This window comes from Indicator indicator, chromosome 31 (genome assembly GCF_027791375.1).
Source record: "Indicator indicator isolate 239-I01 chromosome 31, UM_Iind_1.1, whole genome shotgun sequence".
NCBI lineage: Eukaryota > Metazoa > Chordata > Aves > Piciformes > Indicatoridae > Indicator > Indicator indicator.
In genome coordinates, this window is record NC_072040.1 from 11,589,103 (window position 1) to 11,609,059 (window position 19,957).

A 19,957-nucleotide genomic window follows, 5' to 3' on the forward strand; every position below is an offset into this window, starting at 1 on the left:
TAACAGATCTTCTTTCCTAGGAGAAAAAGAGTTATATTAGCAATTTGATTTGGGGCTGAGAAAAGGATGTTAGAAAAATGTGGAATGTATCAGAAACACACACAACAGAAAATCCAGACAGGAAGGGATGTTTTTTCCCCCTCTTATAGTTGTTTTCCTTTTCTTGTAGCGTTTTAGCTCTGCTTCTGTCACACTTTCAGGTGCCTCAGTCTCTTACGCAAAGTGAATATAGAATGTATTGTGATATGAAAATGGATGCCACTCACTTTGCTCAGCTGTGAAATGGCTACAGAAGATATAGAGAATCATGCTGAGATCCAGGCTAAAAATCATAATCAGCAAAGGAAATGAATCTTGTCGTTGCGAGGCCTTAAGGAATAGTCTTGCACGATCTGAAGGAGTCTGTCTCATCAATAACTGCATATCAGCTACAGGGCATTCTGAATGCAAAGCGCGGAGAAGCTGTGCTGAGCATGTTCTATGATATGTTTAAAATGCAAACATTTAAAAAGATGATTAAATACAATCCACACAGCATTTCACTGGGACTTGCTTGAGCAAAGCTCACACTGAGGTTTATTACCTTCTGTCTACATTCTGCAGCCCACCTCAGCCTCTCTGCTGAAAATGCTGAAGTGATTTCTTTCATCTGCTTAAAAATGGGGAGTCTAACCTCAGCAGAATACCCAGAGCCAGTGTTCAATGCTGCCATTGTCTGCATCTGTGTTGTTAATGTTGAATCCTTTTTATGTGCCTTCTGAGACTGTGTGTGTTCAGGTCATGCTTTACCTGCTGAGATGACCTAAAAAGGAGCAATATCCAAATCTAGTTCCTCCTCAGAAGACTAGGGGGACACTGCCATGGTTTGTCTGTAGATCTCACATGTATTGTTGCTCTGGCCACTGCAAGAGCCAGCTGTGGGAGTTGGGGGCCACCATAACTGTGCATCCCAGAGCCCCTTGGCTATCCCTTGATGGCTGTCTAGGCCCACAGGAGCGTGATGCCACCTGAAACCACCCTGTCTTTCCTGGACATTCCCCCTGACTGGTTCTTCCTTCCCCACCTGGAAATTTATTAGGCATGGAGAGAGGCCTCTCTGAGCCCTTTCTACAGAAATGGTGAAAGCCCTTGGGAAGGATCTTGCTGTACATGTTTCTACAAATGAGACTGCTGACTGTTAACACTCTTAACTGGAGCAGAATGCTGTTCATGGGACAGTGCTGTGGTAAGACAGCTTTCAAGTCCTGGTGCTGATCCTAACTTTGCACCCCTTTATCATCAAAAATAATATAGAGCATACTTGCAAACACCACTGGAAATAAAGCCTATGGTGAACAGTGGTGATTCCAGTTCCTTTGTTGGTTAACAAACACGGTGACGTGGACTCTGATGCCAAGGCTCTGGACTGTGGGTGTGAAGCAGTTCTCTTTTGAAGAAATATTTGTCCTCACATTCCTTCATGCTAAATGTTATTTCAAGATCAAGAGTTTAACAGTTAAATAATTCAAAGCTTTTAATATCATCATCATCATTATCATCACTGTGCCTTGCAGGCTGGAGCAGTGAGCATTTGCTTTCCTTTTCCATGATACTCATGTTGATCAGTGTGTCCTTTATGAGAAGACAGACTTGTGTACACCACCACAGAATCCTGTTCCAACTGCAGTTTATTGCAATGCAAACACCTCTTATGCTTTCTCTAGGAAAAGAGAAGGAATGAACTTACCACTTAAAAATTCTGCTTATATAGTTGTAGTGCTCTTCCAGCTATGTACTCAATGAATTCAGCACTCTTTGGGTCTAAGTTGGGAGGAACTTTAATGGTGAAAGTAGGTGAAGTCAGAACATTCACGTCTACCACAGTTTCATTTTTGCTGGAGGGATCCCCAGGTACCACCTAGAAGAGAACAAGTCAGTAGGCACTGCAAGCCACTGCATGCTTTCAGTTTGGTTTACACCTGCTTTGCCTTCTGTCCTTAATCATAGAACCATAGAATGGCTCAGGTTGGAAGGGACCTGTGACGGTTTGAAACTGTCTTTTTAATTTTTTCCTTGCAAAGTTCAAAACAGAAAAGTGAAAGATTGTAAATAAGTCACTATTGGGTGTAAGAAAGCAAAATACTGATTGTTCTAAACACTTCCATTGGATAGATAGAAATGTTTAAGAACTATTACCCAAAACAAAGTAGGCACTCTGCACATTCTGCGTTCTGCAGTGGGGGCAGTTGCTGGGCTGTCTGGCTGCTGTTTCTTCTTCTCTTCTGGCTGAAGATAACACGTACTGACCTTGGCAGCTAAGTTAACAACTTTCTGCTTAACTAACTCTGCTTCTCTGTCCAGGAGGGTCTGGGGGGAAGCTCCTGGGAGAGAGAGAGGCCCCTTTGGGAGGGTCCCCTTGGGGGGAAGCAAAGGGAGATCGGTTGTGCTTTTCTGTTGATATTTGTGAATGTTGTGAATTTTGTATATTTGTACATATTCATTGCATTTCATCGTAGATTTTAGACTCTGCTTGTACATACAGCCTTCATTTGCTTCCAGACTGGGCTAGCCTGGTTATTGTTGGTGGGGGGGGGAATTTCAGCTCACACCGACACAGGACCTCAGAGCTCATCTGCTCCAACCTCCCAGCCTTGGGCAGGAACACTTCTCAACTGGACTTCATTGCTTCATCCAACCTGGCCTTAAACACCTCCAGAGAGGAGGCATCCACAGCCTTCCTGGGCAGCCTATTCCAGAGTCTCACCAGCCTCCTACCCTCAGTTCCAGTCTAACCCTGCTCTGCCTCAGCTTCAAACCATTCCCCTTGTCCTGTCTCTAGACACCCTCATGGAAAGTCCCTCTGCAGCCTTCCTGTACGATCCCTTCAGGCACTGGAAGGAAGAGGAGAAAACATAGGGGGAAGTTAAATAGAGGGCTATTTTAGGTTTGTTCTCTAACTTTCTTCTGAAGAAACAGTGGGGGTCTGAACTTAGTGTAGGTATTGGGAAGAGCTGATATGGTTCTCAAAGACCGTACTAAAGAATTACATATCAATATTAATTCCATGAACTACATCTATAAATAATTTCTGCTCTCCTGATGAAAACTTGTGTGTGAGTCATCCACTAATTGAAGTTCAACAAGGCCAAGGGCCAGGTCCTGTACCTGGGTCACAACAACCCCATGGGGAGCTACAGACCTGGGGATATGGTTGGGAAGCTGCAACTGGGAGAGGGACCTGGGGGTGTTGGTTGGCAGTCACTGACCATGAGCCAGCAGTGCCCAGGTGGCCAAGAAAGCCAAAGGCATCCTGGCTTGGCTCAGAAGCAGGGTGGGCAGCAGGGACAGGAGGTGACCATCCCCCTGTGCTCAGCACTGGGGAGGCCACACCTGGAGTGCTGTGTTCAGCTCTGGGCCCTCACTGCAGGAAGGACATTGAGGGGCTGGAACCTGTCCAGAGAAGGGCAATGAGGCTGGAGAAGGGCCTGGAGCCCCTGGGCTAGAGGAGGGGCTGAGGGAGCTGGGGGTGTTCAGGCTGGAGAAGAGGAGGCTGAGGGAGACCTCAGTGCTCTCTACAGCTCCCTGAAGGGAGGTTGGAGTGAGGAGGGGGCAGCCTCTGCTCCTTGGTGGCAAGAGACAGGAGCAGAGGAAATGGTTCCAAGCTGCCCCAGAGGAGGTTCAGGCTGGGTGCTAGGAAATATTTCTGCACTGGAAGGGATCTCAGACATTGGAAGAAGCTGCCCAGGGCAGTGCTGGAGTCACCATCCCTGGGGGTGTTCAACTGGGTGTGGGACGATGGTTCTTATGGAATGGTTTGGTGTTGACCCTTCAGTGCTCAGTCGAGGGTTGGACTGGATGAGCTTGGAGGTCTCTTCCAACCAGATATATTCCTTGATTTCAAGGAAGAGTTATTGTGGCTGAATTTATTCATTGCTGTGTGTTTCTCTAACCCAGGCTGTGTTCCATAGTTGTGTTTTTCTAGAGCAGATAGCTTAGACTTGATTGAGAGTGTTGTTCTTAGGTATTGCCAGTCCCCTTCTTCCTGACATGGTGCTTTCATGGTGGGTTGCACAATGATTTCCTGTGAAGTTCCTGTAGTGTTGGTAGTGCAGTGGATTTCTTAGTAGGAATGAAGAATAGGATTTGTCCCTCACTCAGGATTTCCCCGTGATATGTTCTTGTGTCTGAGATAGAGTCAATCATCCTGTGTTTATGGGAACAGTGAGAGATGCATTAAAAGATATGGAGCTTCGACTGCACTGATCTGCATAACCTTTGCCTCCTTTGAGCTGTGGGCTGTAGAGATAGAGAGACATACAGCTCATGTTCAGTCACCTAGTGAGGGTGTGTCACTGAGTGGCGCAGTGAAGGTAGGCTGGGGCTGGTCAAAACTGGTAGTGTCAGTTTACTGCCACCTGCCAGGGATTCAGGTTAGCCTGTCAGCCATCCATCAGGCCAAAAGGATTTAAGAAAAAGGGTTGCTAATCCCTGAAGTTTCAGCTTATAGAGGGGTTGTCAAGCATGCATGAGTTCAGGATGAGTAGAAACTTGGTGTTGAAAACCCCAAACCCACAGTGCCCAAGGGGATGACTGCAAGCAAAGTACAGGTCAGAGAGAGCACTGTGTAATAGCAACTCTTACCTTAACTACATTGAAAATGTTTTCTGGTCCAATGGTCGTGTTGGATAACTCAGACACCCACCCAAACCTTTCCTTCATTTTGTTCAACAAGTAGGAAGTGTCTTCTGTGTGACGCTGAACCACCTGGAGGATCTGCTCATACTGCTCCCCCGAGACATTGACCAGCTTAAAGGCTTCATCAAACTTGATGTGCAGCTCAGGAACGTTTGGGCAGTCTGTCGGACAGGAGAGATAGCATCAAGCTTATAGGAAAGCAGGGGCTTGTACCTCAGCATTTTATTGAAGTCTAGAAATCTTTAACAAAGATTAGCAAGGGGCAGGGTTGGAATTTCTGCTTAAATAACACTTAATAATAATAATAATAATTATTATTATTATTCTTGCTGGCTTGTCTTGGTAGATTTAGTTTAGACTCCTAATGACAAAATGGCTCCATTATACCATTTGCTGTAGTCCAATGATTTTCCAAGTACTTTAAGGTTTGTATCATATTTCATGGCGATAGAGCTTCTGTTAAGTGGTAGTTTTTATCTACAGCAACTCCACAATCTCCTTAACCATTACCTTCTTTTATTTGCTCGGATTCCATTGTCAGGCCTTCCCAAGGCAAGGACTGGAGGAGCAAAGTCAGTCTAGGCTAGAGATGAGGAAAAAATGTCTTTGCTGCAAGAGTGGTCAGGGATTGAAACAGGCTGCCTGGGGAGGTAGTGGAGTCCCTGTCCCTTGAGGTGTGCAAGAAATGTGTGGCCATGGCACTTGGGGACAGGGTTTAGTGACCATGGAGGTGCTGGGTGGATGGTTGGACTGGATGATCTTGGAGGGCTTTCCCAACCCAAACAATTCTAGGATTCTCTGACTGTGAATTTTTTTGCATGTGCCCAGGAAGGCTGCATGCCAGAGCTTTGCCATCTGTTTACATACTGTCAAGCAGCCCCCTTTGGCCCAGGAGTCTGAGCTTCTCACTTTCTGCTCAGAACTCCTGCATCCAGGCAGGATCAGCTGCTGCCTGACTGTTGCTTCTCTGCAGGATGGCAGCTCTGACAGTGTGGGTGTGTTGTTAGGATGTGTGGAACTCCTCTTTGGACTTCCAGCAGTGTTAGCAGCTGGGTTACACTGACCCTCTGTGAAGGCAGTGAGGGAGGGCAATGCAAATTATCTGGAATAAAGAACAGCCTACAAGAAAGCTGGGGAGGGACTTTTTAGGATGTCAGCACTAGGCGGAATGGAGCAAAACTAGAAGTGGGGCGTCCAAGAAAAGCACTGAATCAGAACGCAGCGGTTTACCATGCAGAAGGTTGTCTTGGCATGTCTGACATCTCTCATGGAACTGTGGGCACCCAGGGGAGCTCTCCCGAAGCTCCCTGCACAGAGGTCTCTTGCGCCCTGATGTGAGTTTGGAGAACATGCCCCTCCTGTCAGCATCTGCAACGAAGCCACAGCATTTCAGACTGCATTGATCTTAAGGTCTTGGTAAATATTTTTTGTAACCTTCTCTGTCTGCTAGAATATAATTTCTTGCCCTTAATCTAAAATACCTGGCATAAAGCCACATCCTACTCCCTAAAAAAAAATTACACGTTTATATGTAATATATAAAAAATACAAACCAGCATCCTGGCCTGGATCAGCAATGGTGTGGCCAGCAGGAGTAGGGCAGGGATTGTGCCCCTGTACTGGGCACTGGTGAGGCCACATCTCAACCACTGGGTTCAGTTTTGGGCCCCTCATTACAAGGACATTGATGGGCTGGAGCAGGTCCAGAGAAGGGCAACAAAGCTGGGGAAGGGTCTGGGGAACAGGGCTGGGGAGGAGCACCTGAAGGAACTGGGGATGTTTAGCCTGGAGAAGAGGAGGCTGAGGGGAGACCTCATTGCTCTCTACAGCTCCCTGAAAGGAGGCTGCAGTGAGGGGGGGTTGGGCTCTGCTCCCTAGTCTCAGGTGATAGAAGGAGAGGCAATGGCCTGAAACTGCCAGGGGAAGATTAGGTTGGAGATGACAAAAAATTTCTTTGCTGCAGGAGTGGTCAGGGATTGAAACAGGCTGCCCAGGGAGGTGGTGGAGTCCCCATGCCTGGAGGTGTGGCCATGTGTGGCCATGGCACCTGGGGACAGGGTTTGGTGGCTATGGTGGGGTTGGGTTGATGGTTGGACTCAATGATCTTAGAGGCCTTTTCCAACTCAAGCAGTCCTATTCTTCTGTGATTAAAAATTAGAAGTCAGGAGGAGACACACATCATGGTTACTTTTAGAGAGTTCCTGCCACTGAATTATATTCTCTTATAAAGGCTCAGCAGCACATTCCCCACTGACAGCCAAACCATTACTGATACTATCACACATTCTGTCTACAACATGCCAGCTCTGGTAAGGGCCTTTGGACTCTTTGAACTCAAGATGTTTCATAATCATGGAGAGCTAGGGGAAAGAATTTATTTCTGAGGTAACAGATCATGATGCACTTACAGACCAGCACCTACTGGAATGCTTTTCTATTTGTTTCTATTGATTTTCTATTTGCACTAGTAAGACACCAAGGATAAGGCTAATTTATATTCTAAGAGTTGGGGGGTTCTTCCCCTGAGCGTTACCACCTGAAATCAGTGCTATGCCCAGAATCATTCTGGTCACTGGAAAACCCAGCTGCTGCTCTGTTTTTTATTGGCACAGTGCACAGCAGCTGCCTGATGCCATTTGGCAAGGGCAGGGATACCCCTTGCCATGCCACAGAGTGACCACAGTTTCCAAGCACGAGTGAGATGTCAACCTGATGTGACACAAACATGCCAACAAGCACTGAGGTCAGGCCTGCCAGCCAGCCTCATGAGCACCTGCAGCCTCCAGGAATTCAAACACTCCTAAGGAACTCCTGCAAATGCTTTGAGAATTGCATTGAAAATTAGGCTTAACACCCCTGCAACTTTTCTTTGGGGTTTCTGGATGATTTGCATCTTTTCCTTAAAACCAATGAATCTGCCTTTTACCCATGCCTAAAAAGCCTCCAGAGCTTCCTGCAGTGTCTCACACTAAGATAGTGCAAACAGAATCATTCACCATAGCTTGGCAGTCCCAAAGGGTTTGGTGCCATGAACAGTGAAGCTGATTTGAACTGTCTAACACTTGCCTTTGGCTTGTTCTGGCACATCTCTTACGTTCTCTCTGTACTCATCAAACACCTCGGTGATGGCCTCACTGACCCCTTCAAACACCATCTTACTGAAGTCAAAGACAGTCTGGAAGAAGCCAGGGATCCCCCAGCCTTTCTGTGCGCCTTCGTTTCTGCTGAGGTGCTCAGGTAAAGCTGGCATGCTGACAGACTCATTCAAGTCCAGGTCAGACATAAAATATGTCTGAAAAGATTGGTCAAATTCTTTTTGCATCTGCTTGAAGAAAATGAAACTTCTGTCAAATATTGAGCCCATGTCCAGTAACATTTGGCTAAATACACCTTCCATTTTCACTAGCTGGGTATCCTCTTTCTCAGGCTTTTCATGCAACTGGATGTCTTTTCCTTGATCCTCAGGAACAGTAAAGATGAGTGGAGGTATTTTCCTCAAAAAATCTTCAACCTGTGTGTGAGAAGGAGACAGATCAGCTGTTGTTCATCTCTCAGGGAAGTGGCTCTGGTTTTTCTATTTCAAACACCCATAGAAATAATGCACTCCTGACACCTGCAAGCACAGCACACCCTCCAAAGTAACTTAAGACACTGGACTTTAAGGAGTGAAAATACCTTCTCTTTAAACCATTAGTTCCAAACCAGATCTAGAGTAAAAGGGTTGCCAGTTGGCCTTTAATCTGTGGCATCTGGGTTTCTTTCACAAGCAGTTTGGACTTTATCTTGAAAACACTTCTCTGGTACCTCTGTGCAGCATAGGGAGCAGAAGGTGAATGTCCTTGCTATGAGCTGTAGACACCCTGCCCTCGCCAATGAACAAGTCCTCACATCCTTGTGCAAGCTGAAACATATCAAAAGCAATGAAACAGCAGCTTCAATCCCCTGGTTTGACTGAGAGGCTGAGAGTTGATTCTGCTTTACAGAGTTCCGGGTCCTGAGGTCTCTGTCACTGGTTCCATGCTCTGTGCTTTAATCCCTGCCTGCACCTGAACAGACACAGTGCTTGTTGGAGCCATGCTTCATGGCATCAGGAAACTGCTGGGGGTTAAGGAGCAGTCTGCCAAACACACACAGACACAGGTAGGCTGTTTCTTTTTCTTCTTTATAGCAGATCAGATGCTTAATCTGAGCAGCAGTGCAGCTCAGAGGGAAGGCACTGCAGGAGCAGCCTAAGCCAGCATTGCCCCTGCTGCCTGTGTGCCATCAGCCACAGCTATTGTCTGTGTCCTCTGTTTTTAAAACAGTTGAAGTCACAACACATTTCTGACTCTGAGTGCTTCAAAGGAACCTTACAGCTCACTGAGGAAGCTACCCAGATGCTCAGAGACAGTGCCCTTGCAGCACAGAACTTGTACTGCAGTGGCTTCAGCTTGATCACCACAGACTTTTGAAAATCCAAGAGATACATTTGAGGTATTGCAGTGGTTAAATCAGAACAGAAGGGGTCAAACCCAACCAGCAAGGTACCCTGGCTGTGTGCCCAGCACAGAAGTGAGGGTAAAGTAACACAAAAACTCGGGATTGAGACAAAAAAAGTGAGATAAGAGTAGAGTTTCCTGAGCAACTCAGCTAATTGTCATAAAGGCATCACATGCCCAGAATTATGCCCCCTGATACCAGCTAACTTGTCCCAACATGTTCTGGGAAGTCCCCCTTCCACCCTCCTTTCAGGAAGGGAAGACAAAAGGTTCAGGCGCCAGCCTGTCTCCTAAGGGGCAAACAACTGCGGGCACCCATCTCAATGGGATGCCTATGCTCTGTCCATCGAAGGGCATAATTCTAGCTTCACCTTTCTATAGGTGGAAGCAGGTTGTTGGCAAGCGTGCCCGTTGGCTAAGTCCAGCCTCGAGTGTCTATAAGTATTGCCCCATTTTGGTGCCACGTTGCTCTCTCCTTTGCTTTCACCCATCATGCAACTCACGATTGTGTAAGCTATAAGCCTCCCACGCAAGCGTACTGGGAAGCCTCTGCGAACATGGAAGCCAGCCCACGGAGTGTGCATCGAGGACCCGCAAAGGATGACCCCGTCGCCAGAAGCGACGTAGACCCAGTCGAAAAGGACTGAGGGAAGCCCCCAGAGAGGGTAAGCTGTAACCCAAAGGGGGAAGGACTAGCCCAAACCTGGCTGTCCAGAAACGCTGCAAGCTAATTAAGCAGCCAAATAAGCAGAAACGCATTTTGCGTGGCCTCCGCAGACCGCAGGAGTGAAAGGAGCCGCCCCCTGTAGCCGCTCCGCGGCCCGTATCAGGGCGAAACACCCGGGATTTTCCCCGAGGGAAAAGAGAGAGCAAAGATTAGCCTCTCCATTGAAGTCAAGGCAATGACTGTACCATTATAATTTAAATGGAAGCAGTCGCCTAGAGAAGCGGCAGTCAGCTCACCTCGAGCCGAGCCGAGGGGGGGAAGCATCGCGTCACCGCACCCCCCACCGGAGACCTGCCTACGGGAAAACCGTCCTCGATCGTAGGGCCGAGCACCGAAAAGACCTGGCCCTCCTGAGCCATCCTCCGGTCAGGGAGCCAGCCCCTCCCCGCAGACCGCGGGAGGACAAAGAAGCGAACTGCCCTTCCCGCAGACCGCGGGAAAGAGAAAGCCAACCTTGCCCCCGCCGCCCCGAGCCGGGAGGGAGAAAGAAAGCACCGCCCGAACGGGGCCAACCTCAGGCAGAAGCAGATACCCAGCGAGCCCGTGTGATCCGGCAATTTGTCTCGCTGCATGTATCTTTCATGTGTATAACATTTAGTAACGCTCTATTCAAAGCGCCCGCGCCCAGCCGCGTGGTATTTCCAGCTTAACCTGCCTCGTAATAACGTTATACATATCTCTTACATAGCTCGCAGCGGCAAGCGCTTTGTCGAGTCTCCATCTAGTGGACAAGCGGCGGAACTGCACCCTTTCGTTCCCTTAATTAGAAATTGACTGTAAATATTATAATTGGGTATAATTGTAAATACTAAATCAGTTATGGTCTATATTATTACAACCGTGCATCCGAATCAGTATATATAAAGTAATTAATCGAATATTAATAATAATAATACTTTCATAAATCATATTTTCATAATTCATAATTAATAATCACCATCCTCCATCCCTATTCCCCCTCTCCACGACACTAATCCCAGCACAGATGCACAATTCCCTGAGCCTGCTGCAGGAAAAGCATGGCACAAAGCAGCAGCAAGCAGCAGCAAGCCAGAAGCCCAAGCCAAGGAGCTACTCCCCCAGCCCTCCTTGCCAACACCCAAGAAGCCAGAACCCAGGAGCAGCAACCAGAACAGGAAGCCTCCCATGCTGCAATCTGAACTTCAATCCCCATCATACTCTGCTCCAGCCAGCACTCTCCTTTGTGAAGCTGGCATGACTGCAGCATGGCCTGTATAGAACAGCAGCAGGTTCAACTCACCCATGGGTCAGCAATGTGCCCTTGTGGCCATGAGGGCCAATGGGATCCTGGGGTGAATTCAGAGGAATGTGTCCAGCAGATTGAGGGAGGTTCTCCTCCCCCTCTACTCTGCCCTGCTGAGACCTCACCTGGAATATTGCATCTAGTTTTGGGCTTCCCAGTACAGGAGGGACAAGGATCTGCTGGAGAGAGTCCAAAAGAGAGCAACCAGGATGCTGAAGGGACTGGAGCACAGCCTGGTGAGGAGAGGCTGAGAGCCCTGGGGCTGTTTAGTCTGGAGAATAGAAGACTGAGAGGGGGTTCAATCAATGTTTACAAATATTTGAGGGCTGGGTGTCAAGAGGGAGGGGACAGGCTCTGCTCAGTTGCACCTTGTGATAGGACAAGGGGTAATGGATATAAACTACAGCACAGGAGGTTCTACCTACACATGAGGAGGAACTTCTTCACTGTGAGGGTCCCAGAACACTGGAACAGGCTGCCCAGAGAGGTTGTGGAGTCTCCTTCTCTGGAGACTTTCTAGCCCTACCTGGATGTGTTCCTGTGTGACCTGTGTTCCATTCTATGGTCCTGTGTGTTGGTAGGCCATGACACATGGCCCAGTACAGATCCAGACAGGCCTCAAGATGTCTAGACAGGTCCTTTCTCTCCCCTCCTTCCTGCCACAACAACAGGGCAAGGCGGGAAAAGGAACAAAGGGGACAGGCCCTTGGCTGTCTGGTAAACAAGATGCCAGCTGGGGTCAGAGCATGAAAGCTTCCCCAGGTCCTGGCCTCTGCCTTTGATGGTCATAGCCTGGCAGACGGCTTCCCATTGGGTGGCTGCATGTTAGCTTTAGTGCCCCATTGGACCAAGTGACCTCTGGCATGTTGTATATATTCAAGTGGCTGGGGAGCCTGGGGGCTCCTGCTCAAATCGACTCCTGCTCAGATCCTCTTGCTCAGATCCTCCTCGCTCAAATTTGCCTTGCTCAAGCCTTGCTCACATCTGCTGCAGCCCCTCCTCACTTCAAGCCTTGTCGTCTCCAGTGTCCTGCCTTGCTTCCAGTGCCTGGTCCAGGGCCCTGGGATAAAGCCTGAGCCTGGAACTGGATTACAAACTGACAGTTTCTGGAGCCTGTCAGCAGAGAGAGCGAGCCAGGGACCATCTCCAAATTCCCACTCTGATCCTCATGAGTAAACCCTGGCCTGCTCAGATCTTCCTAAGGGTTATTGGTTGGCCTTTGGTTTATAAGTGGGTGAAGCTATTTGTGTCATAGCTTTTCCAGTCTCTGAACTCTCTAAATTGTGTCAAAATTGCCATTAAGCATCCTGGAAGAATTCACGACCCAATAGAACCTGTAAATAATTCTATCAGTTTTGTACATAGTTTTGGGGTGGGGTTTTTGGGAAAATAAAAATAACTATATTTTATAATTCCCACCTCATCAATTTAACCCAAACTAATACATCCTGCTCTGCAGGGGGTTGGACTTATCTTTGGAGTCCCTTCCAACCCCTAACATCCTGTGAACCATGACAGGTGCCCATGAGATTGGGATGCCCAAAGAATGACCACCACTCTTACAGTTCCTCTCTTCCACATTTTCCCCTGAAACTCTTAAGAATATGCTGGGAAGTTCCTCATGTCTGCTCTGAAGCTGGGCACTACTGAGGCACAGCTTTCTGCCTTCTCAAGCTGTTGGCTGTTTCAGTGCTGGGGCTGTGGTAGCCAGGGAACGTGGCTGAAATTGCAGCAGCAGTCACAGCATTGCCCTCGTGAAGGAGCACTTCCAGCACCTCCACACAGCAAAACTGGGATTTCAATTGTCCTGAGCCTGGTAATAATGATGTGGCAGCCAGGAAAGCAGAACTGCTGTCTGCTAGAGTTAGGGTAATCTCCTCTGCTGACAGATTGCTCTCTTAAAAAACAAATGAGCATTTTAAAACCATTTTGATGCTTTGAGATATAGAATTCAAATAAAGTAATTTCAATAATAATCTAAATAATTAGTTTCATTAATTAATTAAAACAATTTAGCAAATACTTATAATTGATAGTTTCATTAATTAAGATAATTTAAATTATTATATAAAATAGCATTTTCATCAATGTAATTAATTAAAATAATTTAAATAATGTTATTTATTAATGTAATTGATGTAATTAAGGTAATATAATTTCAATTAACAATTTCATTAGTGTAATTAATTTAATTGAAATAATTTAACTAGTTAATATAAGCTATATAAATAATTTAGACACTATATGAATATGTAACTATACACATATAGCAGAAATATACACTTGATAAATGATATAAATAATTTAAATTAATTGAAATAGCTAAAAAAAACAAACTATAGGACAGAATGATGTTGTATAAATAGGTAAATTTTTTGCCATGTTAAAAATATGACACTTTTAGTTTTGCTGATTTTCAGGTAGACCATAAAGAGTCTGTGTGGAGGTAGTTGAGGCCCCATCCCTGGAGATATTCAAGGTGAGGCTTGACAGGGCTCTGGGCAACTTGATCTAGTGAAGGATGTCCCTGCTGCCTGCAGAGGGGTTGGATTGGATGCCTTTTGGAGGTCCCTTCCAGCCCAGACCATTCTGTGATCTCTGCCATAGAACATCTCATTTGTAGACCCTCCAAGCCAAGTGAATTTTGGTAAGCTGCTGCAACTGGCAGATCTGTTCAGCAACTGAGCTATGCTCTCTCTGCAGCTGCTGGGTGAAGCAAAGAGTATTTCCCAGGTACAAAACGTCTTCCTACCTTCCTTGTAAAGGATGACAGCCCATGTTTGCAGGTTGTGTAATATCTCATGCAGGTACTTTCTAAACAAGATTCGCATTCATCCCATAGATTTTTCAAGGATACTTGACATTGTCTTTCTTCTTCTTCCAGTCTTTCCTTTACTTCATCCATCAGTCGCAGGGCTTGCTAAGCAGGAAAAAAAAAATCAGGTGAGAGCAATTTTCACATTCATATTCTAAATACTCATCCCAGTGCTGATCATTCATTTGGGCTATTTATAGACTTTTTTTTTTTTACTAACCCCTAGCCATTAGGGTAAATTGTCTTCTCACCTGTGTTCACATATGAAGGGAGTTGAAAACCTTCTCCTATTAGGATTTTTCTGATGTGAGTCTCAGAGAGCAGCACTGACAACCACACAGACAGCTGCAGCCTGCCTGGGGCTGTGAGTTTATGAGAAAAGCAGGCATCATTCTGTGAAAGAAACATCCAACCTGTACATTCTTGTGCTCAGCTCCTATCTTTTCTTTCCATATTATATATGCAGTATTCAGCTGTTCCACAAACAGCCCTTTTTTGCTGCTTTGCTCTATTCTGTAAGGGACTGATGTTTCCTGAGACCAGAAATGCTTTCTCTAATGCAGAAGTGCAGCATTTGCTGTTTGGGGTGATGCTGATCAGAAGGCTGTGGTAAGGGGGATTCTGCCTGCTGCTGTGCAAGTGTGGATCACTCCTTTCATACATTTTACAGTGCTGCTTCTATCTACTCAGTCATTCTTCATGACAAAGCTGAGCAGACCAGAAGCAGCACTTCGGAACAGACTTGTCAATGGAAAGACAGAAGAGTTCTTCCTATGGATGTGGATTGCACATCAGTAATTTCTTTCTACAAGTGCAAGATATTTCGATAGCTTAGGCTTCCAGACAGTGTTCCAGATTGTTCCTAAGTATGACAGAACCCTTTGAAGTGGTCATTCTTTCTTCTTTCTGGCATCATTTCAACAGGGAAGAGTATACTGGTGTGTTCCTAAAGATGTTAGAAAGCTATCAGGTGTTGGGGGGGCTTGCTAATACTAATAATATAATAGTAGTTTAACTACCAGATGTTGGACCAAGAGGAAATTTTCCTTTAGCTTCATTGCAAACCATAGGATCACTGTATTTGTTTAGATGTATGGTAAGCTCTGTGTTTCAGGATGGTCTAAGCACATGGCTCTGAGTCTACACATTGGACTAGGTATCTCCTGATACCCTGTACTTGCCCTGCAGCACACTATGATTTGTGGCTTTGATACTGTTCTGAAGGCCTGAAATTTGCAAAGAGAGTTGGGAAACATTGTGTGTTCTGAGGTGCATAAAAGCCTGCAGAGCAGAGCTCTGTACCTGCCACACAGAAAACTTGTACTGAGTTGCTGGGAGGGGCCGTGGCGTGAATTCAGTGAAGCAAGAGTGTCTTGGGTTGAGTGGACTTTACCCCTCCCCAAAGGAGTGAAATAAAAACTCCACACAGAGAATTGGAAAGTTAAATGGAAATACTGTTCACAGCTATAACAACAGTACAAAATACACAAACTCATATTCAGCCTCGGCCTCATTCTCCATCCTAGGCTTGCCAAAACCTCACTAGGCCAGAACCTTCCAAAAACCTTCCCCCCAGCCACACCAAACACCAAACCTCAATGCCCACCCCCATCCCCTCTGCTTCCCCCCTGCCCCCAGCCCAGGCCCAAATGGCACAGCAAAAATGAGCCAGGGCCGCTCGAGGCCAAAAGCCTCCCCCGGAACACCGAGAGATAACAGCCCTGGGAGCAAGGAGAGGGAGAGAAAAGGCAGCACAGGGCAAAATGTCTGTTTATAAAGGGGGTGCAGGCTGATGGGAATGAAATAACATAGATTACACTTTCTGGTGTCCATTTCCTGGACTATCAGGTCCTTGGAAGACTTAAGAAACTCTGTGGGTCTTAAACCCATAACAGGAGGTTTCTAGAAGTAAGCAGTATGAGAAATTCTCTATTCAACACATTGCTATTGCAGCAGCTCTGGCTTCTGGATGTTCAAAAAATGAGATTCTTTCCATAGTAACATTTGAGTCCACATGTAGCATCTAATGTCCCCTTATACTATGCAAACTGTGGATCTCCATGTGGTGGTCGCTTGACTATGTCTGCGCTGCTGCTGCTTAGCTCCTAACAGCAGAAAATGAGAGAACTCACATCTCAAGGCAGCTTCTGTCAAGTAGCAGCTTTTACCTTGCAGCCAGGATGAGCTGAGGGAAGGTAACTTGCTAACTAGTGGTAACTCATCTGTATTTTATCTATTGCTCACCATCACAGTTTCATTCTAGGAATAGTTTAAATATTCAGCCAGGGGGAAGAATTATCAGTGTGCCACTCAGGTAGAAAGCTCTATTGCTGAGGAGAGACAGAAACTCTTCACCTCTAGCTTCCCAAAGAACCAGACAGTCCAGGAGAGGCAGGTGGTGCTCTAGTTCATGGCTTTATTCCAGCACATTCTGAAAGCTCCGCTCAGCTGAAGCCTCAGGCTGCCAGAGTTTTGCCAGCAGGCAAGCTCTTTCTTAAAAAATGGACAAATACTAACAGATGTTTCAACTTTTGAAATGTGAACATCCAGGTTCCTGAGGCAAAGGCTATCTGTTGGCCCAGTTCCTGCTACCAGGAGGCAGGCAGTGAAAACCTCAGTAGAGATGCCACGAGAGTTTTGTTCAGATAGCGAAGGGGGCAGCAGCAGATTTCCTGTCAGTCTTGTGAGCACATCCAGGGGTCTGTGCTGCTCAGTGAGTGCAGTCTTGTTTACATTCTTGCCAGAAAAGGGAAGACATCAACAGATCCCTTCAGGGTTGCTTATAGGGCTGCTTATTGGCCTAAGAGCAGTGGCAGGCCGCACTTTAGCCTGCTGCAGGAGGCAGGCTAAAACCACAGACAGCTTGCATTACAAACCACCATAGCTTAACAAACACCCCAGCTGCATGTCAGTTACCTGTTTTTCTTCACTGCTCTTCTTGAAGGTCTTCATCAGATCTACATGCTTATCTTCATTTTTTTCCATCATAATTTTCATCTGCTTGATACCAATCAAAGCTTTCTTTACCTCTTCATCTACATACTTCTCTCCAACTTCAGATAATACTGGAAAAAGCCAAATGACACAGGGACCTCATCAGATTTTAACAGTCACAAGTTGTCTCTGCATTGGTGATGTAGAATGAAACAACTCTTTGTTTCCCTACCATTGCAGTGGCAAATTCTGAGACAGTGAATGCTAACTAGAACAGAGTCCATACAATTTCCATCAGATAAGGATCTAACCCTGAGCCTTTGGCAGTGACCAGATGGGTGTGACTCAAGCTATATACTGTGAGGTCCTTCTGCTTGTCATTGAGTCCCAGAACAGTTGAGGCTAGAAGGCAGCTCTGGTGATCATTGAGTCCCAGTGCCCTGCTCAAAGCAGACTCAGCTAGAGCAGGTTGGTCAGGACCTCGTTCTGAGTTCAGGTCTTGGGAAGCACAGAGGAGCAGAGGCTGTAAGGAAGCACAAGGAGCAGAGGCTGTAGGAAGCACACAGCAGCAGAGGCTGCAGGAAGCAGAGGGAGAAGAGGCTGTAGGAAGCACAGGGAGCAGTGGCTGTAGGAAGCACAGGGAGCAGAGGCTGTAGGAAGCACAGGGAGCAGAGGCTGTAGGAAGCACACAGCAGCAGAGGCTGCAGGAAGCAGAGGGAGAAGAGGCTGCAGGAAGCACAGGGAGCAGAGGCTGTAGGAAGCACAGGGAGCAGAGGCTGTAGGAAGCACAGGCTGTAGGGAACCAAACATACGCTTGAGGTTCTCCTGCAGAGTTGCCTCCTCCTGCCTGGTGGGCGCACAGCGGTGCCCGCTCAGCCAGAGCACACACACTGCAAACATCCAAGAGCACTTCATCTTCTTGCTGTGAAAGAAGCAGGTTGATAGTTACATGTGAGCATCTGCACAGTGCCTTGGTGGGATGTTTACAAAGTGCTATACAATTTCCCATTCATTTGGGCTCTAGCTATGGCTTCGGAGTTCTAACCCATGCACCTAAATGCTGCTGCTAGTAGCAACACACGAGTAAGAGGCTTGCCTCATTATTTTTTCAGACTAGATGAACTGCACTGGGTTTGCACAGTGGTGTAACAGGATCAGACATACATAGATATGAAACCAAAACCTTATACAGTGCTGGCTGTCCCTTTCCTGCCTTGTGAAAGACACAAATTTCTGACCAGTCTGTTGCCAGCTCATGCCAGAAATGCATCAATGCTAAGAGTTATTGCCACATTGAAAAAGGACAGTTTCTAGAAGGTTGTTTCCTCCTTTGTCTCCAGTCCTACAATTCCTTTCACAGTCCCACAGAAAATCATATTATAGCAGATGCAATAATAGGAGTGCCAGGAAATTGGCAATTAGTCCACTTTTGTAAGCCAGCACACCAGCAATTGAAAGAAATGTCTACAAACTAAGGGAAAGAAGTGCCTCTGCTTTATTTTCCTCCCACGAGCAGTCAGAGAGGAAAGGTTTATTTTTCAGAACCCATGCAAGTACACTCTCTAGCTCTTATCTGACTAACTGAACACAGTGTTTAAGCACATTCTTGTTAGCCAGCTTAACCTCCTTGGAGATGCAGTTATCAGCTGCAAGTGCAAATGCAAATGGAGAGCCTGGTTTTCCTTACTTGCATGTTGTACCTTTGTACATTTCTAGCAAAAGACCAATTAGCTTTGCAAATAAATACAAACCCAGTAGCAAAGAAAGGTAAGAACCCCCAGCGTATTTACCATGAGTACTGAAACACCTCCTCTGCAGCGGGACAGGGCCGGGCTGTGTTCTGATCTGATTGCTGGGAGTGGCAGGGATTTGGATGTTATCTGATGAGAAGGTCCTTAATCCTATTACCAGGGGTTTTGTCATTGGGCTGAAGGGGTTTGCATGCCTGGACCTTGAGGCTCTTCTCCGTGGGCAAAGCCACTAGAGGGAGTGTGGGGCAGAGTTGCCCAATTTCATCTGATTTTGGCTCTGTTGGGTTGCTGCCCTTGGTCGCTTTTCATCTCACAAACTCCTTCATTGTCTTGCTTTTTACCTTAGGAGATATCTGCAGCTTATATGCTTAGTGAAATTGGCTAAAGTTAGCTCCCAGCATTTAATCTCTTCAGTGCAGTTTTAGTTTGCTATAAAAAACCCCGGATTGCATAACAGCCTCCTTTGGGTAGCTCCTGGAGACACAGCAGGAATTCAGGTGTAAGCTGGCATTGGAGTGGAGCCTGAAATGAAACAAGCAAAGCTTGGTGTTTTCCACATCATTGTACTTGCTGACGTTTGGGTGTGGGGGGTGCCCTCATAATGGTTTTCTTGCAGTTAATCCATGTGTCTGGGGTCTGACCTGCATGAAATGTGTGATCCTTTAAAATAAGATATTTGAATGCTAACAGATGCTTGGCAGAAAAGATGGACAAGTAGTGTTTAACAAAACATATGCCATCTTATAGTGCTCAGCAATGACAGCCAGAAAGGACACCAGGAGAGCAGGTACCTGTAGCTTATGGTCTGTGACAGCAGTTTTAAAACATCTATTCTCTTTTCTTTACCTCACAGACTGCATTGGGCTGGAAGGGACCCCCAAGGGTCCTACCCCTCTGCAGTCAGTGGGGATCCTTCCAGCTACAGCAGGCTGCCCATGGCGACACTGAGTCTGATCTTGAATGCCTCCAGAGACAGGGCCTCAACCTGGAATGTCCCTGGGCAACCTGTTCCAGTATTTCACCACCCTCATGGTGAAGAACTTCCTAGTTCCTAAAAGGCAGCTGGTGACTGATGGTTGAGATCTAGCATGACTAATGCTGCTTAGGCAAGAGATTTGTGGGGTTTATTTTTAAACACATTACAGTGGACAGTGGAGAACCTGTTTAGCTCTAATGAGAGCTGCAAGTCCTCAATTTGCATTAAAAGCTAAGATAGCTCCACTCGTGCTTTCTGAAAACTATGCCTGGGAGGAGAATGTCTTTTGTGTTAATGAAAATGAACTGTTGGCTCACTGGAATGCTGCTAACTGCTTG

At 46.5% G+C, this 19,957-nt stretch overlaps 1 protein-coding gene across 1 annotated transcript; it reads right to left on the reverse strand.

Moving 5' to 3' along the window:
• Window positions 1-1,729: 1,729 nt before the first annotated feature.
• Window positions 1,730-17,807, reverse strand: CLUL1 (clusterin like 1). Its single transcript, XM_054394756.1, has 7 exons — window positions 17,705-17,807; window positions 16,875-17,023; window positions 13,896-14,063; window positions 7,741-8,185; window positions 5,905-6,042; window positions 4,621-4,835; window positions 1,730-1,897 (listed from the first exon to the last, which is right to left on the reverse strand). Exons 1-7 carry the CDS (start codon window positions 17,805-17,807, stop codon window positions 1,730-1,732), a joined length of 1,386 nt encoding a protein of 461 aa, XP_054250731.1.
• Between the last annotated feature and the right edge of the window lie 2,150 nt (window positions 17,808-19,957).